Raw genomic sequence first — 25282 nt, forward strand, 5'->3', positions numbered from 1 at the left:
CAGTTTCTGTACACTCAAAAATGCTGTGTTGTTTAGACCCAACTTTGGGTCACATATGGACTAATCCAACCACTGAGTTACTTTTTTAAATTAAAATTTTAACCCAAAAGTTGTGTTTTGACCCAAAGTTGGAGTGGGTCTGGACAAATTTGTTGGCATTAATGGAAGTGCATTAGCATGATTTAATTATATGACCGCCATCAGTTTGTAGCAGTGAATGAAGATGTATCATATTGATCACAAGTGCAGTATGGAGTACCTCAAGGCTCAGTACTAGGGCCGATACTCTTCACGCTTTATATGTTACCCTTGGGAGATATCATCAGGAAACATGGTGTTAGCTTTCACTGTTATGCTGATGATACGCAGCTCTATATTTCCTCGCGGCCCAGTAAAACACACCAATTTGAAAAACTAACGGAATGCATAGTTGATATAAAAAACTGGATGATGAGTAATTTCTTACTGCTAAATTCTGAAAAAACAGAGGTGTTGATTATAGGACCTAAAAACTCTGCTCGTAATAACCTAGAACACTGTCTAAGACTTGATGGTTGCTCTGTCAATTCTTCATCATCAGTTAGGAACCTAGGTGTGCTATTTGATCGCAATCTTTCCTTAGAAAGCCACGTTTCTAGCATTTGTAAAACTGCATTTTTCCATCTCAAAAATATATCTAAATTACGGCCTATGCTCTCAATGTCAAATGCAGAAATGTTAATCCATGCATTTATGACTTCAAGGTTAGACTATTGTAATGCTTTATTGGGTGTTTGTTCTGCACGCTTAGTAAACAAACTACAGCTAGTCCAAAATGCAGCAGCAAGAGTTCTTACTAGAACCAGGAAGTATGACCATATTAGCCCGGTCCTGTCAACACTGCACTGGCTCCCTATCAAACATCGTATAGATTTTAAAATATTGCTTATTACTTATAAAGTCCTGAATGGTTTAGCACCTCAGTATTTGAATGAGCTCCTTTTACATTATACTCCTCTACGTCCACTACGTTCTCAAAACTTAAAAAAGCAATTTGATAATACCTAGAATATCAAAATCAACTGCGGGCGGCAGATCCTTTTCCTATTTGGCGCCTAAACTCTGGAATAACCTACCTAACATTGTTCGGGAGGCAGACACACTCTTGCAGTTTAAATCTAGATTAAAGACCCATCTCTTTAACCTGGCATACACATAACATACTAATATGCTTTTAATATCCAAATCCGTTAAAGGATTTTTAGGCTGCATTAATTAGGTGAACCGGAACCAGGAGCAGATTCTATTTAACTGAACAGAGATGACATCACTGAATTCAATGATGAACTGCCTTTAACTATCATTCTGCATTATTGACACACTGTTTTCCTAATGAATGTTGTTCAGTTGCTTTGACGCAATGTATTTTGTTTAAAGCGCTATATAAATAAAGCTGACTTTACCTGACTTGAATCAACACAGCATTTTTTTGAGTGTACAGTACGTGGACATCTACAAATTTGAAAAACTTAAACATTGCTTTATTTGTATCTTTGTTCTATTTATTTATTTGTTCTATTTACACAATTTCAAACAGGGCCCAGAGGTACAAGCTGCTAACCCCAGCTTCGGCCCTGCATGCCACACAAAATCACATCAGCACACTCGATCAGATAAAGAGCCTTTTGTTCCCTGATAATCCATCTGGCTCACACTCACTGTGTGGAAACTATCAGCCATTGTGGCTCATGGAATGTCTGGCTCAGTGACACTTCCTGTTGCAGGACAGTGCACTTCCTGTTACCTTCCTTCATTCGGTTTCAGGAAACAGACGACAATTCCCATCCATCACCATTTTATTGAGTTTGAAAGAATTTCTATTTTCTCTTAAATGTGGCATTTCTCAAAAACTAATGCTAAAATTGTGCTTCTAAAAAAAAAATTAATATGTGTATAATATTATTAATTTTCATATCAAATGAGTATTGTATTAGTGAGCAGAAGAGACTTTAAAAATGTATTATCAACATTTTTTGACTGGTATAATATGCAACAATGTCATTTAATATAAGGTAATATAATAAACTAAAATGTTATAAATAACATTCGTCTCTGCTGTGTTGACAGGTCTGATCTTTTACAGAGATCTTTTATCTTCCTTGTTCCTCCATGTGTGAATCAGAGATAATAATGTGTCCTCGGTGACATTTGGACAGAGTGTGTGTTTATATAATGATAGGAATCTCATCATGACGCTTCAGGCCAGACTGACAGAAAACACTCTGCATGAAGACATTACATCATCAGTATTGTTATAAAGTAACTAAATGTGATTTATTCCTGTGATGGCAAGTTTTTAAATGTTTCTGAAAGAGTCTTCTCCTAATCAAGGCTGCTTTTATTTGATCAAAAATACAGTAAAAATTGTGAAATATTATTACAGTTTAAAGCAGCTGTTTTCTGTTTGAAAATCTGTTAAAATGTAATTTATTTCTGTGATGGGCAGCTTTTTTTATGTATAATTCTGAGTTTTTGTCTCATTTTATTGCCGCCACAGAATGAAAAATAAAGATGGTATTTTAATAATAATTTATCTCGTTGGACCTCTAGTGTGCACCTGATATTCAGGACAGAAATCATTATTAATATTCCTGTGGTTGTGTAATATTTGTCAGATTGTTTCTCGATTGCTTGATGATCACTGACACTGACATTCATTCAGTCTGAAATCCATCCTGCACGCTCATCTTCTGTGAAAGAGCTGCTTTATGCACTTTAAACAACAGAAGAGTGAATATAATGCATAATATCATATGACACACATATTATGATCTGCATGGCATCTGAAACAGAAATGAATGTTTTATGAGAGATAATTGAGCATGTTTGCGTTTCAATAAAGGAATAATTACACTATGGTACAGTGATGCTATCAGACAATATTACTATAGTACTTTGATATTTACCATGCTCTTCATTCACTATGGTGTTTACACGCTCTTCCAGAGTGCTTTAATGAATATCATGATATTACCGTGGTGCAAATGAAAAGAACATATTCTCCAACATCACAGTGTTTCCATTCAACTCTAAAATGATTGCATTATTTAACCTTACAGATTCTGCTTTGATGATAAAACAATAAATTAATACATGAATATTTAAAAAACACTAAACACTATAAAATCTTCTCCAATATTTTTTTTTGCTTCTACAAATGAGCAACATTTTTCATTAGAAATTGTGTTTTTATTTTTTGCTTTCATTATGATTTTTGTTAAATTAGTAATTATCTTATTAGTTCTTAGTTAATTAGTAAATCTGTTTTTTGTTTTTATTCTTTTTATGCATCTATGAAAATGAGAAAAGTTGCCTTGGAAATTAGCTGAAATAAAATAATTTTGAGGTTTTTATATTTTATTCTGTTTCAATTAACATTTTTTTTTTTTTTTAAAGTATGTTTATATCTCAAATTCTGACTTTTTTTTTTACTTTTTGGATGCATTTTAATCTGATTGGCTGATTGAAACAGAGGCTGCATTTCATTGGCTGATTCTCAGAGGTCAGCAGAAGAGGGCGGGTCTTAATTCAGCTGCGACGTTCCTGAAATCCCCATCATCTGTTCCCTTTGAGCTCGCTTTGGCCATTTTACTGTATTTTAAAGGAAGAAAGTGTTCTCACCCTCAGGCCACCCGAGCTGTACATGAGTGTGTGTCTTCATCAGGTTTGTAGAAATGTAGCACTGCATCAGTGTCTCATCAATAGATGCTCTGCAGTGAATGGGTGCCGTCAGAATGAGAGTCCAAACAGCTGATAAAAACATCAGACACACACACACACAGACACACACAGACACAGACAAACACACACACACAGACACAGACACACACACACACACACACACACACACAGACACAGACACACACACACTCGTCTCCTCTAATCTGGGTGTTTTGTCCGGTGGCTTTCCTGTGGCAGTGCTCTGTATTCTCTCTCTCTGACCGAGAGCTCGCTCAACACCACATCAGCACTTCTGAAGCCCACACACTCTCACACACTGCTGCTGGAGGACTGTGCTATCTGTGTGTGTGTGTGTGTGAGTGTGACACACACTCATTTACCTGCAGAACACACACCTGAATCCCCTGACAGCCAATCAGCACAGAGCTGATCACACGTCTCAGAGATTAGAACACAACAAACATTTACTTACAAACAAGACTTGTGTTTAATACAGCTGAGATCAATGTCCAAACACATGCGTTCATGCAATTTATACAAAAGAAAATAGTTATTACTGTTCAAGTATGTGCTCAAATCTGAGAGTTCTTGAAAAAAAATAAAAAAATAATATGATGTCCAGTGGATTATTGCTATATTCAATCCACTGGGTCTCGTGAGAATAAGATTTCCACAGTTGATGGTCCCTCTGGTGCAGCTGCCTCACAGGACGCCGGTCCCCCTGGCGCAGCTCCGCAGCAGAGCTCAGAGGATCTCCAGAGTCCAGCGCTGGTTCAGTTTGTCCGGGTGGAACTCATTTAGAATAATCTGGCGTTTGTCGAACTGTTGACCTCCTTCAGAGAAACACAGAAAGGAAAACCTTCTCATTATTTTTTATCAATGTATTAAAGTGTGTGGTGTGAATCCAGCAGGTGGCGCTGCAGACTCATGCTGCCAAACACAGCTTTCTCATCAATCATCTGAACTCAGAGGAGCTTTGTCTCTCTCTCATAGAGTCTTTAAGGAAACACTTAATGAGTTTATGTCATAAATTATGCCGTGTCCCCAGAAGGTTGTTGTGAAATACTGAAACATAATTACTGCAGAAAGTGTATTAATGTCTCATTCTTTGGTTTGCAAAAACAAATGTGTTTACAGTAAAACTCTTATAATGAAGTGAAGTCTATGAGTCTATAAGTGTATGTGTATAACATACACACAACCGTGATCTGAACATGACTGAGGTCAGCTGTATCTGAGTGTCTCTCTGACCTTTGACCTCCAGCACGAGCTCTGGTCTGGCGTCGCTCCGGATGATCCCGTCGCTCGTGACGTTCCAGAGCTGTTTTCCGAGTTCAGCGGAGAGAACGGCTCTGCTGCCGGACATCAGGACACCAGAACTCACGTCCACACACACGTCCAGCACACACTGACACACACACACATATATTCGTGAAATCATTTAAACATGATTTACACAACAATTTAACAATAAATAATTTACACAAGCAGAAAATAAGTGATCAGATGTGTAGTAGGTCAGTTTCTACCTTGCACTGTAATAGACCGTCCTGATAGGTCCAGATCTGCTCAGCTCCGCCCGTTTCCTCGCTCACCTGGATACGCATCAGTTTGATGTCGTCCAATGAGCCGCTGACGGACATCAGTAGCCCCGCCTCTTTGTTCCGCAGACGGAAATGCACTTGTTTCTGCGTCAGTGAAACACAAACACTGTTAGAGTCAAATATCCTGCAAATATTGATCCATCTCTCCTCTAGACACTGCGATAGCCCCGCCCCCAGCGCTCGCGATTGGTTACAGGAGCTACAGTGGGCGGAGCCTCTCACCTGTATGAGCGGCCGCAGCGATCCGATTCGCAGCCAGGAGGAGAGTTTAGGCCAATCAGGAACGGCGCCGGGCTTCAGCAGGATCTGAGAGCCTCTGAAGTTATGATCCTCGTACAGAACCCAGCTGTCAATCAACACACACACACACACACACACACACACACAGTTCAGTGTCTCTATGATCCCACTGCGTTTGTTTGGAGTTTGTGGTCACTGCAGGCTAAATATACGTCCTCTCATGGGTCAGACGCTCCTTCATGGAAACATTTCGCCATTTGTGGGAAAATATTCAGGAAGCCTAGCGAGTCTTACATCATATTAACGGCAAAAACACCCAATGATTTTCATTTACAGAACATTATTTCCAGTTGATATATTTATGTTTATACACTATATATAATTGTATTAATATTCTCTCTCTCTCTCTCTCTCTATATATATATATATATACAGTCATAGAGGGTTTGTAGGAACGTGAGCAGCTTTCACACAACTCTGTGGAATCTGACGTGGCGCTGAAGTTTTTCCAGTCTCACAGACTCAGAACTGAGACTGGTTTCCTGCAGATCCACTGAATATAAACACTGTGTGTTCATGGAGACCAGTAAACATGAGCAGCACATGAGCGAGAAACTAACCGCTGGAAACACTGAAGAGCAGAGACATTCTCCTGCTTCTGTTTCTGTGGCAGTGCGTTAACATCACAACCAGAGCTGCTCTACTGTACCGGGACCAGCGGCATTTCACTATATTATTTTGTTTTGTATTATGTTTTATTTTATTTAATTAACCCTAACACCAAAAGTTATTAATGGAATTTTTAAACAGCTAACATTCCAATTTTTCATGTTCTCGATGCACTAAAATAAATAAGCTTGAAATTAAAATGAATAAAAACTAAAAAACTATAATAAAAAAATGAAAACAAAGCATACAACAAAATTACTAAATTATTAACCTAAATATAAAAAATTGTTGTGAGCTAAAACAAAAACTATGAAAAAGTAGAAGTCAAAATACTAAAACTGAAATGAAAATTAATTAAAGCTTAATATTTAAAATATGTATATATATATATATTTAAAAACTAACAAAAACTAAAAAACTGTTACATGCTAGTCTTTAAATTACTAAAACTGAAATAAAAAGATTTAAGATTTAAATATAAATAAACATTTAAAGAAAACAAAAACAAAAAATGGCATCACAAAATTACTTTGAAACGAACTAATCAAAACTTAATTAATATATTAAAATTGGTTTTGTTAATGTAAATAAAGGTGAAATAAAATGATTAATAATACATATTAGACTTAAAGGTGATTGTTTTCAGAAGCATTTTTTGTTATACTGGTTGAAAGTCTCTTCACATCCCGATAGCAATCATTAAGCTGAGAATCACAGAAATTATTCAAATCAAAGTGCATAGCCACTAATCAAAATGCGTACAGGTTAGCAGGTCTGAGAGAGTGAGAGAGTGAGTGAGAGAGTGAGTGAGAGAGTGAGTGAGAGAGTGAGTGAGTGAGAGAGTGAGTGAGAGAGTGAGTGAGAGAGTGAGTGAGAGAGTGAGAGAGTGAGTGAGAGAGTGAGTGAATGAGTGAGTGAATGAGTGAGTGAGAGAGAGAGTGAATAGTGAGTGAGAGAGTGAGTGAGAGAGTGAGTGAGAGAGTGAGTGAGAGAGTGAGTGAGTGAGAGAGTGAGTGAGAGAGTGAGTGAGAGAGTGAGTGAGTGAGTGAGTGAGAGAGAGAGAGAGAGAGTGAGTGAGAGAGAGAGTGAGTGAATGAGTGAGTGAGAGAGTGAGTGAATGAGTGAGTAAGAGAGTGAGTGAGAGAGTGAGTGAAAGAGTGAGTGAGAGAGTGAGTGAAAGAGTGAGTGAGAGAGTGAGTGAGTGAATGAGAGAGAGAGTGAGAGAGTGAGTGAAAGAGTGAGTGAGAGAGTGAGTGAATGAGTGAGTGAGAGAGTGAGTGAGAGAGTGAGTGAGAGAGTGAGTGAGTGAGAGAGTGAGTGAGTGAGAGAGTGAGTGAGAGAGAGGGTGAGTGAATGAGTGAGTGAGAGAGTGAGTGAGTGAGTAAGAGAGTGAGTGAGAGAGTGAGTGAAAGAGTGAGTGAGTGAGAGAGTGAGTGAGTGAAAGAGTGAGTGAGTGAGTGAGTGAGAGAGTGAGTGAATGAGTGAGTGAGTGAGAGAGAGAGTGAGAGAGTGAGTGAAAGAGTGAGTGAGTGAGTGAGTGAGTGAGAGAGTGAGTGAGAGAGTGAGTGAATGAGTGAGTGAGTGAGAGAGAGAGTGAATGAGTGAGTGAGAGAGTGAGTGAGTGAGAGAGTAAGTGAATGAGTGAGTGAGAGAGTGAGTGAATGAGTGAGTAAGAGAGTGAGTGAGAGAGTGAGTGAAAGAGTGAGTGAGAGAGTGAGTGAGTGAGTGAATGAATGAGTGAGTGAGAGAGAGAGTGAGTGAATGAGTGAGAGAGTGAGTGAGAGAGTGAGTGAAAGAGTGAGTGAGAGAGCGAGAGAGTGAGTGAGAGACTGAGTGAGTAAGTGAGTGAGAGACAGAGATTTAGAGAGTGAGTGACAGAGTGAGTTAGAGTGATTGAGTGACAGAGTGATTAAAAGAGTGAGTGAATAAGTGAGTGAGAGAGAGAGTGAGTGAGTGAGTGAGTGTGTGACAAAGTGAGTAAAAGAGTGAATGAATGAGTGAGTGAGTGACAGAGTGAGTGAGTGAATGAGTGAGTGAGAGAGTGAGTAAAAGAGAGAGTGAATGAGTGAGTGGGTGAGTGAGTGACAGAGTGTGTGAGTAAGAGAGTGAATGAGAGTGAAGTGTGTGTTCCTCACATGCCGCCTTGCACCAGCACAGACGAGACTCTGGAGCAGCTGTGTGTCATCTGCAGATTCACTGAACCTGACTTCAGGACCGTCCTCCTTCCTCTGAGTCCAGAGCGCTCAAACAGCACCGCCGCCGGCACAGAGAGCTCCTGCGCACCAGAGACACATTCAGCTGTCAGAACACACAACACCCAGCTGCTGGAGCAGACTCATGCAGGAGAGGGAGACTCACGTGTCCAGTGGGCTGGAGCGACAGCACTGACTCGTCCGGCTGTGTGAAACCCATCGTCCACAGATTAGGATAAAACCCCTCCTCCAGAACACACTGATGACCAGAGAAACTGTCACGGCTAAACGCCAGCCAGCTGCACACACACACACACACACACACACTCGTGTGAGAGCAGAAACACACAGACCGACAGACTGACGACAGAACAGATCTAACAAACCTTCCGGCATAAACCCTGCAGGAGCGCACGCTGAAGCCACAGGGCATTGTGGGTAAGGAGTCCTGCAGCAGGACAGACGTCCCACCAAATCCAGACTCAGAGAACAGCTCAATCTATTACATCAACAACAACACACGCCATATTATTATTCATGCTGACCTTTTGAAATTAATTCAAATGAGAAATTGTTTTATACACACACACACATATATATAAAAATGTTTATATAGATAATAAATAAACAAAATAGTTTATTTTACAAACCTGGAAGTGGCAGGAGTTTTCTAGATTTTCCTGAAATGTTAAATATACACATTAATAACTGATGCTGGGTCATTATTTTCCAGTTATAAAGTGAAATCATGTAATCAGAACTGATTCTATTTTCTATTTCTATTCATCAGACGTCATCAATCCCTGGTATTTTCCAGACACTACTCAGCATCTGATCGATCGATCGATTGATTACAGAGCGACTCTCACCAGAATGACGGGGATGACGGAGGAGATCCGGCTGTGGGCTGCGCCCCAGTCCTCCGGGCTTCCGTACAGACCCTTCTCCAGAACATACTGCTGACCGGAGAACCAGGGATCCTCGAACACCACCCACCTACAAGAAATCAATCAGACTTATTCAGTTCTGTCCAGAGTGGCAGAGCAACAGCGTTGGGTGGGAAAGAGCAGCATGAACATTCTGCTAAACGTCTCTTTTTCTCTTTTACTGAAGACTGATTAAAGCGAGACAAGGGGGAATAAAGGATGCTTTCCAGCTGAACTATTCCTTTAAAACTTATGTGCAGCTAGAGTCAAATCACAAGAATGTCCAGATGATTCAGTATGAGGAGAATTCTGGGGTAGAAGCGTCCTGAAGGTGGTCAGTGTTTAATGCTTCACATTCCATGATGCCCAAACTGACATTCAACACAGTGAAACTACAGCAACTCCTAAAATAATGAGACTCAGAGAGAGCCGAGGCGCCCACACACGTGCCTGAACAAATACAGACCTGCCTTCATGCATGCATGCGTCTCACACACACTCCCACATGAACACGCATGCATAATCACAGACACACAGCCTTTATGCCTGTACTAGAAAAATGTGTGTTAGCATGTGTGTGTGTGTGTGTGTGTGTGTGTGTGTGTGTGAGATGAGCGCTTCATCCTTAAACAAGCCTGTATGTGTTTTTACATTGTGAAAGGCGGTGCCCTTCACACACACACACACACACACACACACACATACTGGTTTTTGTGGTTTAGCAGTACTCTGATGGCCAAACCAGTTGGATGGTGGTTTAAGGGGACACCCCTTTCCCGGTGTCCTACAGAGATGATAAAACTATCAAAAATTTTGTTTTGCTCTGCAGAATACAAATATCACTTTGGGTTTTCTTTACACACAATAGAATGGATAATATGACAATATGATATTTTGGTGGTACACAAGGACTGTCACGCCCCTCCTATAATGTTCCCGCCCATTACATAATTGGGATTTATAGGGTCAGATTGATTTATGAGGACACTCGTTTTACAATACACAAAACATGTCCGTTCTCTGGATTACAGGGACCAATGTGTTTTACAGGTACATGACCCCATACACAACACACAGACATGTCCTGATGCTGCATTACCAAGACTGAGGTGGTTAAAGAGTACAGGATCTTTTACACAATACACAACTGCACATCGTCCAACATTACAGGGACAAATGTGATTTACTAGAACCTGATCATACACAACACACGGACATGTCACTTTGCTGCATTACCAAGACTGAGGTGGTTTACTGGATCTTTAACACAATACACAACATTACAGACACCAATGTGTTTTAGAAGTACTTTAATAATGACTTTAATTTGTGACATAAAAACAAATAAACAAAAAACTTATTATTAAAATGGGTAATCTTTCTATAAAAAAAGGAATGCCACACAAATAAAAAACAACAACAAATAATTAAGTCTAATTTACCAAAAAAAAAACAAAAAAAAACACTATACCTCAAAAGGCATGCCTCATGTTGTAATAACCTCACTAAATGTTAGGGATGCACCGGTTGACTGGCCATAAATCGGAACTGGACGGTTTTTGCATAAAATACACGAACGGCAATTGGCATTTTTTTTTTTTTTTTCCTTCAGCCGATTTTTCCGTAAGTGCGCCCGCGTGCACAGACTACATTGTAACCATTCGCTATCATGCCATTTGTGTGGAAGTATTTCAAAATCTGTGTGCTGGACACGGGCAGCACGAGCTACACGTCTGAGGAATAGACAGCAGGAAGCGAACAGCCGCTGGTGTACTGCTGCACAAATAAAAGCCTTTCCTGTGCTCACTGAAGCTGCGCGATCGTATCGTACTTTTCCGTGCCCTGCACAAGCGAAGACAGTGAAGGAAGTTCAGATCAACTTTTTTGCGAGCTGGATGAGAAACGACTGAAAAGACAGAAGTAAACGTCAGTTCAGTATAGGATTATTTTTCTTTTTCCTTAAAATTACATCGACTTAATTTGATTTGAAAATCACTTGCTGTAGCACACTGAAAAAAAAAGAGTTTCATTCATCCAATTAAAATATTTTAGGGTAATGATTCACATTTATATTTTTTAACTTGAGAATAGTTATTTATTTTTCATTGGCTCAAGTAAAAAATATATACAGATGTGAATCATTACTCTATTTTATTTTTATTTTTAATTGGGAGAATGAACCACTTTGCATCTGTGTTTTATTCACACCATTTGTGCGAATAAAATTAAAATTGATTTTAACATTTTGGAATAATATTTATATATCATACTTTTATTTAGTCTCACTGGTAAAGACCTTGTTTTAAATTTAAACCCACATTTAAAAACTAAAATACTGAATGCTAATGCTGAATGTGTGTTGATTGTGTTGTTTGGACTGTAGAACTATGCAGTTATTGCCTTTAATTTCACATGGTTACAGTTAATCTTTTCATTTAAGGCCAGTTCTCAGTAGTTTCAACCCAATTCAAAAACAAAAGCTAAATGCTGATGTCTGTACCATCTGTGTTTGTATTGAATGTAGTCTGCTTACTGTGCAGATACTGCCGTTAATTTCAGATGGTTACGGTTATTGTTTTCAATAGCCAAAAGCAAGTTTGGCCTATTAAATACCAAATAAACATCTTGTTTATGCATACTTTCCTTTCTTGTTTGTTGCTTAAAAAAAAAAAAAAAATTATAATAATAATAATAATAATAATAGGAAATCTGTATCGGAATCGGACAGTTTGCTTGTAAAAAATAAAAAAATAAAAAATAAATAAAAACCCGTTATCGGCTATGAACAATCATGATCAGTGCATCCCTACTAAATACACAGTAAACATGCGATTAACTCGGAGCACACAATGCATGCTGCAGATGTGTAGAGAAACTGATTTATCTAGGATTCATTAACTTCCAGAATGAAAACTCTGTCATCATGTACTTGATCCAGACCTGCATCAGTTTCTTTCTTCTGTTGAACACAACAGAAGATCTGTTAGTATCTGAACAGTTGATGGGCACTGTTAACTTCTATGGTATTATTTTTTTCGTACTATAGAAGTTAACAGTGCCCATCAACTGTTCAGATACTAACAGATCTTCTTTTGTGTTCAACAGAAGAAAGAAACTGATGCAGGTCTGGATCAAGTGTAGGGTGAGTACATGAGGACAGTTTTCATTCTGGAAATGAAATACTCTTTAAGGGACAGGTCATCCAAAAATCAAAGAGAAATTTACACAATTTTGTCATTTTTGGACAAACTAACAGTTGAACTTGATTTCTACATGGAGATATTTGTATGAACTGCTGCCATAACAGTTTTGCACTATGGGAAATAAAAACAACAACTAAAGTGCTAATGTTAATTGAATGGCATCAATAAGACACAGGATGTACTGTAACATCACTTGCTTTGGGCTTTCCTTTTTAAGATGATTCTTCGGTTTCTTACTAAATCCTGTATGTTCTGTGCACTGCATCTCACCAAAACAGGATCCTCAGCAGTTTTACACTGCTGGCATTCAGTCAGTGTGGCCAGTTTCCTTTTGCTCTGTGGTCCTTAAAATGTTTGATTACAGCTGTAACTTCAGCGTTTGACCAGGACACCTTCTGCCCTCTCCGTGGGTTTTCAGTTTCTGCCTCACTCTCACTCTCTGTACAGAAGAATACATACTTTAGTGAGTTCCATCTCTATAAAAGCTCATGTACTTACATTGATGGTGCTATTGCAATGTAAACCTCTGGTACCTTCAGGAAGTTCAGTGGTGCTCTCAATGGGCATCTTCTGAACACCTGCAGACAATCAGTCACATAATGATCAGGAAACTTAGAAGTAACTCAAACAGAAAAGACACATACATAAATACATACATACATACATACATACATATATATATAGAGAGAGAGAGAGAGAGAGAGAGAGAGAGAGAGAGAGAGAGAGAGAGAGAGAGAGAGAGAGAGTGTAATGGAATTGGCCAGTTAAACGTTTATTTTTGAAACACTCATTCATCAGTTTTTCACTCATTTATCAGTTTGCCTAAACACTAAGTATCAACATATTGGAATAGCCAGATAATACACTAATACAAAACTGATGCATCCCTAATTTTAGTAATATTCTGCTAGTAATGCTGGATTAATACAATATAAGGTTTTGAATAGGGAACACTTATGAACAATTAACTACGTTTCCCTCAATAAATTCCTAATTTGCGGCTTATTAATAGTAAATAAGGCAGTTGTTACATTATTGTATTGGGTAAGATTAGGAATGTAGAATATGCATGCTAATAAGAAAATACAGTGGTGTGAAAAAGTGTTGGTTCCTTATTTTTTAACATTATCGTCATTAACTCATCGTTTTCTTTAGGTCACATCCCAAAACAATTTAAGATGGTGGTTATCAAGCCTCTTATTAAGAAACCAAAACTAGATCCTAGTGAACTGGCAAATTATAGACCTATTTCAAATCTCCCATTTATGTCTAAAATGTTTGAAAAAGTTGTGTCTGCTCAATTGAGCACCTTCCTGCATAAAAATGATCTGTATGAAGAATTTCAATCAGGTTTTAGGCCCCACCATAGCACAGAAACTGCACTTGTTAAAATTACAAATGACCTGCTCCTTGCGTCAGACCAAGGCTGCATCTCATTTCTAGTCTTACTTGATCTTAGTGCTGCGTTCGACACCATAGATCATGACATACTCATAGATCGATTACAAAACTATACAGGTATTCAAGGGCAGGCTCTAAGATGGTTTAAATCCTACCTGTCTGATCGCTACCATTTTGTTTACTTAAATGGGGAGTCATCTCATTTATCATCAGTAAAATATGGAGTGCCACAAGGATCCATCCTAGGTCCCCTTCTATTTTCAATATACATGTTGCCCCTTGGTAATATTATTAGAAAATACGGAATTAGCTTCCACTGTTATGCTGATGATACTCAGCTATATATCTCAACGAGACCAGATGAAACTTCTAAATTATCTAAGCTAACAGAGTGTGTTAAAAATGTAAAAGATTGGATGACAAATAATTTTCTCCTATTAAATTCGGATAAGACAGAGATATTAATTATTGGACCAAAAAAAAACACTACACAGAATCTTGTAGATTACAATCTGCAACTAGACGGATGTAATGTTACTTCCTCTACAGTCAGAAATCTGGGTGTTATATTAGACAGCAACTTGTCTTTTGAAAATCATATTTCCAATGTTACAAATCAGCATTGTTCCTTCTTAGAAACATTGCCAAGCTACGAAACATGTTATCTGTTTCTGATGCAGAAAAGCTAGTTCATGCATTCATGACCTCTAGACTGGACTATTGTAATGCACTTCTAGGTGGTTGTCCTTCTTCGTCAATAAACAAGCTACAGGTAGTCCAAAATGCAGCGGCTAGAGTCCTTACAACGTCAAGAAAATATGATCATATTACCCCAATTTTACAGTCTCTGCACTGGCTTTTATGTTAGTTACCTTTGACTAATATTTAAATTAGTTTGATGATCTGAAACATTTAAGTGTGACAAACATGCAAAAAAAAATAAAAAATTTTGGAAGGGGTCCAACACTTTTTCACACCACTGCAGTTTAAAGACCCTAAAATAAAGCGTTACCAAATAATATTTTTTAACTTTGATTATTTAAAAAAAAACACTTACCAGCATTACTGGAGTCTCCTGCAGCTCCAGCAAGAGCATCATCTTCAGAATCACCATCACTTTCTTCAGGATCACTTCAATGAAAAATAAAACTCAGAACATGAAAAACACTACATTCTACAGTGAACACAAGACATATTTCAGAGAAGAGTTTCCTTAAACCTCCCTGTGAGTTTCAAAGACCCGCTGTGCTACGCATGCTAGGATGGACGTACCTTCAATCTCAATGTTCTCCTAAAACATACATGTGATACTTTATTAAGAGCTACACTGTCTTTCAATAATAACTTAATGTATTTTTAATGACAGGGAAGTTGTGGTCATTTAGTTAATAAGATCACTTACAATCATAATAGAACATTTACGTTATAGACCTTGAAAGGTACTGGTCCATATATTACTACATATCTGTATTTAGAGCAGGGGTGTCCAGACTCTGTCCTGGAGGGCCGGTGTCCTGCAGAGTTTAACTCCAACCCCAGACACACCTGAAGCAGATAATACTAGAAACCTCCAGGCAGGTGTGTGAAGGACACTGGCCCTACAGGTCCGAGTCTGGACACTCCTGATTCAGACATCGACTAATATTACTGAAAGTGAAAACAGGTCATTAAATTACATACATTTGGTAACAGCTAAGTATATCACAGCCCATGAAGACATCAGACTTCAGAGCATTCACTGTTGCACTGAAATAACAGTTCATCCGACACATGTGAATACCTCCTCATTCAACACATGCTCTTTGACAGGTGACATCTGAAAACAGTGAAAAAAGCAAGGCTCATGTAGAGATGATTTCTTACAACATCAATCTAACATTTCATCAAATATGCAATGCACATTTTATTACCTACTCAACACAGTCCTGATCATCCAATAGTAACCGGTCCTTCTTCAGAGTCACCTGAAATTAAGGAAACAGAAAAAAATAAATAAACATTCTACTGCAGACAAGGGATTCAGGAACTGTACAAATTGATAATGCACAGATACTGGAGTCCATAAACACTGACTGATCACCACTGTTGGGAACGTTACTTTAAAAAAGTAATTAGTTATAGTTACTCACTACTTGTTCCAAAAAGTAACTGGGTTAGTAACTGAATTACTCTATAATAAAAGTAACTCGTTACCAGGGAAAGTAACTATTTGCGTTACTGTAAAAAAAAAGTTGCTATATGTCAGAGAATTTGTATTATTTTTTTTTTTTGCAGTTTTCACGAGTCAGTTGAAATGAGTAGAACAGACAGGTGTTCGTACATAACTTTCGATATTTATTGCACGTCAACAGAAAGCAAGAGTTTTATCCTGCACTTCAAGTATTATCTTTGTAAGAAAGGGTGTTTTTGGCCACTAGCTTTGTAGATGCGTGTCACACATTACTTGTACACATTACATGCACGTTCTTGCCTTTGACCACAATGAATTTGAAGTAGTGCTTATATCTTCACCTTGAAAATGGCAACTTTTCATCGGATTGCTCCTGACTCACCATTTCTGCTGCAAATCTCTGTGTCGCTGTTGCGTGCGTGTGTGTGTTTGGCGCTGCTGCCGCGTGTATTAATCTTGTTATTAACCCACCTCCTCACTCGCTGTGTGAGCCAGGGGGGCGTTTGGATTGCATAGTTTATTAAATCAATGCATAGTAACGCACCGCATTTAACGTCCAGTAATGTTAACGGCGTTGTAACGACGGGAAAAGTAATTAGTTAGATTACCCCATTACTGAAAAAATAACGTCGTTACCTAACGCCGTTCTTTTAAACGCCGTTATTCCAAACACTGCTGATCACTCACACATGAAATCAAAAAAATTTCATTCAAATTAAATCAATCAATTAATCAATCAATCAGTCGCAGTACCTTCTATACGTCTGTGTCTTCTGACTGGGACAGAGTGTTGACTTCAAGAGTGGACGGTTCAACCACACTATAGAAAAGTCTAGAAAAGAACATCAAATTAGACATCTGTGACAATAAATGAGTGCATCAAATATTTTATCAATGTAATTTACAAGTAAGATTACAATATTTCAAATCAATATTTAAAAGTGTCACCCAAGTTAATGTTCATGACTTTGTAAGTATTACATCACATGCATGTATATTGCAGTGTGTCAGGTTGTGTGCATGTTAACACCTGTGTTACGAGGACCTTCATAAGAACATGGTCTTGACTTGACTTAAGAGTCTCAGTGTGGTATTAGTTTGAAAAAAGTCTGGTCTATTTGTATCCTTGTTATTACCGGGACATTGGTAACTAGACAAATGTGGACACTTTATTTCAAGCATTTGAAAACTGGTGATTTGAGATACAGTGTCTGTGTTAGTTATACAGCATGAAACCAAGACATGTGGACAACGTAATCTGTTCTACTCTTTTAAGGACTAACACAATTATTTCAAGAACTTCTTTGATACCTTTATAGCTGCTGTGCCTTGTTCAGAGTTCTTTAGGTTCTTTAGACACTGATTCTACTCAGTTATCATTTGAAAATACTGAAAGTTTTGAATAAATAATATGCAATCTTGGAGAATGTTATTTAAATAAAAAATAATAATAATAATAATAATAATAATAATGCTGACACAAATATGATAAAACTGCAGAATACAGTAGTATACAGCCTGAAAGTCAATTTCAAACAAGGGGACCGACTTTTTACCAACTTCTATTACAATATACTTAATCTAAAGATAACAATTAGACGTTTTCAATATCATATGGCCACAATGAGATGTGAATGATCCATATTTAGCCTAATATTTCACATCCACACTGCCCAATGTCATGGTGATAACTACGGTCTTCAAATACCAGGCTTTTGTCAAACAAACGACACACTGAAGGCGTTTCTCAAAGTTAAGGATACTTCCTTGGTAGGACTGGTCCTTCCAAGTCACTTCCTTCAGAGGCTAGGCGAGACTCCTCTTTAGCATTCGGAGAACACGTAAATGGAACAGGCTAGCAAGTGCACGTCATTGCGTCATTACGTCAGTAAAAAGGTCAGTTTGAATAACGCTGTGGTATAATGGTATAATATTAATGTTAAATTACTTTGGACAACTTAACTAGTTATTTATAAAAGAAATGCTGATGACGCAACCAAGCTAACAATTGTTAAATGACAGGTCCGGTTCAGTTAGCCATCAATAACGTAATTTGTATTTGTATAATTTACAATATCAATATGGTAGTAATTTGTACTGGCAAACTTTACTTATATTTACTACAGTTATAACAAATGTTTGGTAACGTAAATAAAAACCGTTAACGCTCCGACTCTGCTAACATTCAACATTTTTTAATTTTTAAACAAGATAGCAAAGCTGCGCGCATAGGATTGTGGGTGATTTGAGAGCGTGAAAGATACACATATGCATCCTTTCCTGTGTATGGGATATTTTTCGAACGAAGGACTCAGTCCTTGGTTGAAATTCTGAGGATCCTCGACATTGGAACAGTCCTTCGACGGATGTCAATGATGTAGCATCCTTGAAATACTGGCTTCCGAGGATCCTTCCTTGATATTGAGAAATGCCTTGAGATTACCATGTTCTTATGATGGTCCTCATAAAACAGGGTCCTCGTAACACGGGTGTAAACATACACACACAATGTGACATCAAGACCATGTTAAGACTATGTTCTTATGATGGTCCTCATAAAACAGGGTCCTCGTAACACAGGTGTAAATACACACACAAGACCATGTTCTTAAGATGGTCCTCATAAAACAGGGTCCTCGTAACACAGGTGTAAATACACACACAATGTGACATCAAGACCATGTTAAGACTATGTTCTTATGATGGTCCTCATAAAACGGGGTCCTCGTAAAACAGGTGTAAACACACACACAAGACCATGTTCTTAAGATGGTCCTCATAAAACAGGGTCCTCGTAACACAGGTGTAAATATACACACAATGTGACATCAAGACCATGTTAACTCATTAACATTAACTTAACTGGTAACAACTGATGTTTAATAACTTTACTATAATCCAATAAATCAGAATGGACACTATTGAAGTGTCAGTACCGTGCATCTCCATGGCCACTCAGAATCACCATAATCATATGTGATCTCTTCACCAGGACAGATGCTCCTTGTGGCAAATAAACATAAGTGAGGTTTTCCATCCACACGAATCGTCTTCATCCTGCTGTTTGGGTTAATATGGTCATCGTTTACAAGCCGCCCAAGAGAACCGTCATCTCGGGCTGCATCGACACTAAACAAGAGACAGACAATATCAGCACTGAAACCTTAGGACCAGCAGATGTCATATTCTGTGATCACCAATCATTTAACACTCATCACCAAGCTTTGAAAACACATGACCACTGACATGTCCACTGACACATTTAGAATCATGTAATTTAATTATCAGTAAACATGTAGATCAAACACGTGTACATACCAGAGGAGTTTTCCATTGTAGCGAAACTCAAACATGAAAACTTTAAGTGCATCGTGATATATTCTTTGCCTCCGCTCACATTCTTCTTTGCTGATGAGGTCTCCTCTGTATTCCAGCAGGAAATCTCCTTTCTCAAAGTCAGTACAGCTGAACACACCCCTCCCTAAACAACAACAGAGAGGCGAAACCATCACAGAGAACCACACGTCATCAACCAGAGACAGCTTTAGTACACAAGACACTTTTAAAGGCTAAAGCCCTATTCTGACGGGACTAGTTTTACAGGGGGTCGTTAGAGAAATCTGTGTTTCACAGACGTACTTGGTGATTTTAATCCCGTCCGAATCTGCCACGTCTGTGTTTTTCTCACACAACCTCTGTGATAATTCCAGAGCAAATTACCTAGTGTTTTTCAGCAAACTCAGTGATCCTCTGAGAAAACTAATCCCGTCTGAATGCGAATGTCTGTGATTGCCGGTGATATTTTATTTCACAACGCGTTTCCATGTGTGTTTTGGCCAACGTGAATTGCCGTAGATGCTCTTACCGCGCAGATGTTTGATATATTTGCTTAGCGGCAAATAAATAAAATAATAATAAAAAAATAATACAAATAATAAAATCAAGAGCAAGATCGCGTAAACTGTTAATACCGGCTATTGTAATATCAGCATCAGGTAAGATTACTCACGTTCATTTATGTACTCAGTTACATAATGTTTTAATTACATTTAATAATAAAAAAAAAAGTTAAACTAAAGGAACCACACATTAACATGGTTTTGCTATACTAGCCATTTAGTATTTATTGTGTAATAATACTAAGGCAATCATTCTGAATGAATGCAATGCACGCATACAGAGCGCGTGATCTCTGTGATGCCCAGATGCACATTAGATGCATAATGTAATAAACACGGAGATGTTAGTCCTGTCCGAATTGGTACATGAAAATCACAGACGTCAGGTGGTAAGAATCGAAACTCAAACGTAGTTTAGAAAACTAGTCCCGTCCGAATAGTGCTATAGAAAGAAAATTCTGTCATCATTTAGAAACCATCAAATGGTTAGTAATGTCTTATTTTGCCCAACAAAAGATATACAGGACTGAGACAACTTAATGGTGACTATATGATGACAAAATAAATCAACTCACCTTTAAGATCAGTGATGAACCTGCCCTTGAGCCCATTATGGTCTTTCTGTTGAAGTGAACACTGTATGGCCTCAGCTTTCTCCTTCGCCTCGCACCTTCAGCCATCCTCTGTGTCTGCTTTAATAACAATAAGAACTGTTGGCCTCCATCTGACAATATTACGTGTGTTTGTTTTCAACTTAATATGCAAAATAATAATGACAGTTCTACTGAACAGAATACATGTTAAATATGATGTATTCTGAGCATATGCTGAATATACTATTTTGACTGGTTATCTTAGTAAAAGTGCTTTGACACAATCTGTATGCTACAAAGCACCATACAAATAAAGGTGACTTTACTTATTATATACAGTAAGTATTAAGAAGTGAAAAGAGCACATATCTGTGTTTATTAATTAAACCAAGCTGAACAGTAATAATATTAAACAGAACTGCCCCTCCCCTTCACAGACTGTAGCCATGACAACAGATTATTGATGGCTGGACTGTTCTATTACTTTTACAGTTATACTGTGAACAAAAAGAAGATAAACTGACAAGCACTGCTGATTCTCGTCTGATGTTACTCTTAATAGAGGAGACTTACAGTAATCACGATAGCGCCATTAGCATCACGCGCTAGCTGCTTTCTAAAGAGCACTGAAGACACTCACGAACAAGCCAAACTGAGCCACAAGCTCTCAGAGAAACGATTTAACAAAAGTATTACTAACCTTTAATATAATAGTTGTTTCCAACAGCTTCACACCACAGATGTCTTCGCTTCAGGTGCACAGATTGCGTCCGGTCCAAACAGGAAGTAATAAACCGTCACGCTTGCCTCGCTGATTAGAGCACGAGTATACGGGATTTATAATTATAATAATAATAATATATTTAAATAACAATCTATGAAATGTTACATTAATAGCGTTACATTAATATACTGATATTAAACTGAGTAATTTCAGCTTTGATGTCACATTCATACGTTATATGATGATATTTAAGGAATATGTTTAATTGCACGATCATTATGCATTTATATAATCATATACAATCGATAAATTATAGCAAAAAATGTCTAAATAATTACCAAACTGCATTAACTTACTTGTACGGAGCTATTAGCGGCAGAATGTAGCCCCGCCCACCGCCGCCATTTTGTTTTCGCGATTTCCCGCCCTCCGGTGGCGATCTAGCCAATCAGCGGCCTCCAAAATTACACAAGTGTAAAATATGCAAATTTTCGATGACGCGGATGCAGTACCGGGTCCGGGCTGCAGGGGCGCACTCCCGAGCTCAGAGGATACACAGTGTATAGTAAAATTTCCGATTTTTGTGGTATATTAGGACATGGCGCGAAACTTTGAGAGGGAGCTTCTGGGACATAGAGAAAGGCATCTACACTGTCGGAATTATAAGGACATGGGCCCTGTCCTCATAAACCCAAATGTCCCTGTAATGCTGGTGCGTATTCAGGTCAAAAGTCCTTGTAAACCACAAAAACCAACACACACACACACACTCAGAGACACACACACACACACACACACACACACACACAATCAGAGACACACTCACACACACACACACACACACACACACACTCACACACACACATGTCTGGTCAGCTATCCTTGTGGGGACTCTCCATAGGTGTAATGGTTTTTATACTGTACAGACAGTATTTTCTATCGTCCTACACCAACTCTACCCCTAAACCTAACCCTCACAGGAAACTTTCTGCATTTTTAGATTTTCAAGAAACTTCATTCTGTGTAAATTATTAGCTTGTTTACCCGTAGGGACCTCAATTTAGGTCTCCACCGTGACACGAGTCCCCATGAGTCTGTGTGTATTCAGGTTTAAGTCCCCACCAGAATAGAAAAACAAGTACACAATCAGAGACACACTCACACACACACACACACACACAAACACACACACAATCAGAGACACACTCACACACACACACACATACACAGTCAGAGACACACTCAGACACACTCACACTCAGACACACACACACACACACACAATCCAGTCATTACAGGAAACCCTGTGGATTGTGAGAAGCGCTGCAGTAAGCACACACTCTTTTATTGCCATATTCTGGCTGACGCCCTCCGTTCCTCTGAATGACGATCAGCCCGAGGCAGACCTGTGTTTGTTTGAGTGTTTGTGTCACATGACCTGCTAGTGGCGGGAAACAATGCAACTTTACCTGAACAGGTGCGCTCTGTAGTTCTGTGGAAGCACTAACAGACTGAAAGGGCTCTCAGAAAACTTTGAGTGTTGTTTTGGGTCGGATGTGCATGCTTTCCTATTAAACTGACGGACATCCTGATTAGCTGAAGAGAGAACATTAGTGCCCGCCCACTTTTTGGTTCCAGAAGTATTTTTACACTCTCACACACACACACATACACACACACACACACACATTCAGATATTTAAGTATTTTGAGAGTATAGCAAATGCCTTATAGGAGTGGGTGGAGCTAAAGCACACTGAGCTAAATTTTCTCACTGCTACTCTCTGATTGGTGGAATGTTCTGCACAGCATCATGGGTAATGTAGTTTTTCACCAAATAATGCAAACTGACGGCTTAAGCAGAAGCATATACCATCATTTAACAATCCTGAAGCTCTCTAATGGTTTATAAGATATAAAAAATCAGATGAGTCTTTACTTCCGGAGTCTAGAATGAAGAAAGTGACTCACACTCCGGACAGGACCTCGATGGAGCGCGTCTGCGGGCCGTAGGGTGTGTTCACGGCGTTATCCAGCGGCTCCAGGAGGTCGAGGCTGACGCCGCGCTCGGAGAAGTCCGGCTCACTAAACATCTTCATATGAGGGGAGGAGAAATCCTGAAAAACAAAGCCTTTTACAGCCTTCAGTTGTCTTAAATTAGAAAGCAGTTGGCAAGTGTTCGGCGCTGGTTCTGGTTCTGTTATTTCCTGCTATTGTGTGTCCAGAGCTCATAAACACCGCAGGGATGCGCTGATGGAGGTTGTGTAACGCGTTTGGCTCGTGTTCATCTGATCTGCACTGTTTACTGACTTCAGTGATAATGACTGATGGAGACCAGAGTGCAAAACCTCAATTATACGATGCAAACCTGCTCTGTGGTTAACCTGAATGAATCCTAAATCAGTAAGTGAGCAGGTTTGGGGTTCACAGGTGTGCTTCCAAGACATGTTTACACAGGATGAGTTCAAAAACAGCTGGACAGAGCGGAACTGAGCTGAACAGAGGGCAGCCCTCAGTGCTTTAAATGCACTCCAGTATGATTAAATTAAATTAAACAAAGCATGCTTCAGGATTGGAATCCCTGAACTAAAAGATGCTTTTGCAGCTAATGCATGATCCCGCTAACCAACCGATCGCTAGTGAAGATGAGACTCACCATGAGGACGGGCCGCAGAGAGAGGAGCTTGTCCCCCGTCCCGCCCCAGTCTGTCCAATCCAGATACTCTCCTTCCTCCAGAACGAACTGCTGGCCCTCGAAGCCCTCGCCATCGTATCCCACCCACCTGAGACCAGACGAGACCAGACGAGCATTCAGCAGCAGTGCGGGGGTTAACACTGAAGAAGAGCATCAGAGCTCAGCACTCACAGGCCTCCGAGGATCTTCAGTGACTGCACTCCGTCCAGTCCGTGGTTCTCCGTCACGTCTCCATGAACCTCCACACATCGGCCCTCCAGACCAGCCTTTTCATACAACACGGCCTGAGCGAGACACACACATCAAGAGTCTCTATCTATCTATGACTGTCACACTTGAGAAGACACTGAAGCTCACAAACCTTGACTGCGTTCGGCTTCTCCACCTTCAGAGCGCCCTGCAAAGCAAGCACAGTTCTGATGACACACTGCTGCAGACGGGTGAGGAACATGAGGGTGTGAGTCCTACCATACGCAGAGGTCTCAGAGAGCCGACCGCGGGCGACAGGAAACCCCAATCCTCCGGGAACGGATACTCTCCGGCTTCCAGAACCGCCAGCAGACCCTGGAAACCCGGATCACTGTAAACCATCCACCTGCAGAGCAGAGACGACAGCTGTCAATCATCCGTCACCTGAACTGATCCCTCACTTATCAGTCAGGCCGCTGACTTGAAGTGACCTCACTAGTTTTTTAAAGGCCATCACGCTCCCTAAGGTCACAAAACGCTGGACTTTTGGTAGTTCCTAGGGTAGCAAAGTCCACTAAAGGAGGTAGAGCTTTTTCACATTTGGCTCCCAAACTCTGGAATAGCCTTCCTGATAATGTTCGGGGTTCAGACACACTCTCTCTGTTTAAATCTAGATTAAAAACACATCTCTTTCGCCAAGCATTCGAATAATGTATCTCATAATCTTGTATTGCAGTTGTATCTGATCAAATGCACATTATTATTTTTTAGCTTGGGTTAAACTAATAGTTTTTACTTGGTTGGAACAGCAGCTACGCTAATGATGTCTTTATTTGTTCCTCTGTTTCTTCTGGGATTGACATTTATTTTCCCCTTTCGTTCTGAGAGCATCAGAAAGAGTTTTCGTCCTATAGTCTGAGTGCTGGGTTATGTGGCTCGTGACTAATGCTGTGACTCAAACGCATAACACACTCATGAATCATCAGGAATCCAGTCATTATGTGCCTCTATACCACTGGCTATGTGTATACAGCATCTAAACTTGATAGTCAGTTCAC

The 25282-nt window shown here is 39.3% G+C and overlaps 1 protein-coding gene and 1 long non-coding RNA gene across 2 annotated transcripts in view; both read right to left on the bottom strand.

Moving 5' to 3' along the window:
* Positions 1-4183: 4183 nt before the first annotated feature.
* LOC113048450 (beta/gamma crystallin domain-containing protein 1-like) overlaps positions 4184-25282 on the bottom strand; it is a 34047-nt gene continuing 12948 nt past the window's right edge. Inside the window, exons 9-22 of the mRNA XM_026210246.1 lie at positions 24504-24630; positions 24397-24432; positions 24207-24319; positions 23997-24123; positions 23312-23457; positions 9295-9421; positions 9076-9105; positions 8812-8924; positions 8592-8724; positions 8369-8508; positions 5547-5670; positions 5250-5408; positions 4972-5128; positions 4184-4553 (exon numbers count right to left, since the gene is read on the bottom strand). Of these exons, the coding sequence (XP_026066031.1) occupies positions 4465-4553; positions 4972-5128; positions 5250-5408; positions 5547-5670; positions 8369-8508; positions 8592-8724; positions 8812-8924; positions 9076-9105; positions 9295-9421; positions 23312-23457; positions 23997-24123; positions 24207-24319; positions 24397-24432; positions 24504-24630 (1621 nt within the window). The 3' untranslated portion in view covers positions 4184-4464. The remainder of the gene's footprint in view (positions 4554-4971; positions 5129-5249; positions 5409-5546; positions 5671-8368; positions 8509-8591; positions 8725-8811; positions 8925-9075; positions 9106-9294; positions 9422-23311; positions 23458-23996; positions 24124-24206; positions 24320-24396; positions 24433-24503; positions 24631-25282) is intronic.
* LOC113048577 (uncharacterized) lies at positions 9436-22408 on the bottom strand. Its single transcript, XR_003276498.1, has 11 exons — positions 21318-22408; positions 20600-20716; positions 19444-19606; positions 19062-19254; positions 16879-16957; positions 15866-15919; positions 15636-15771; positions 15013-15086; positions 13088-13132; positions 12825-12993; positions 9436-10135 (listed from the first exon to the last, which is right to left on the bottom strand). It is a non-coding gene; the product is annotated as an uncharacterized LOC113048577 (long non-coding RNA).

Source organism: Carassius auratus, chromosome 29, assembly GCF_003368295.1.
Source record: "Carassius auratus strain Wakin chromosome 29, ASM336829v1, whole genome shotgun sequence".
In the NCBI taxonomy this organism is placed as follows: domain Eukaryota; kingdom Metazoa; phylum Chordata; class Actinopteri; order Cypriniformes; family Cyprinidae; genus Carassius; species Carassius auratus.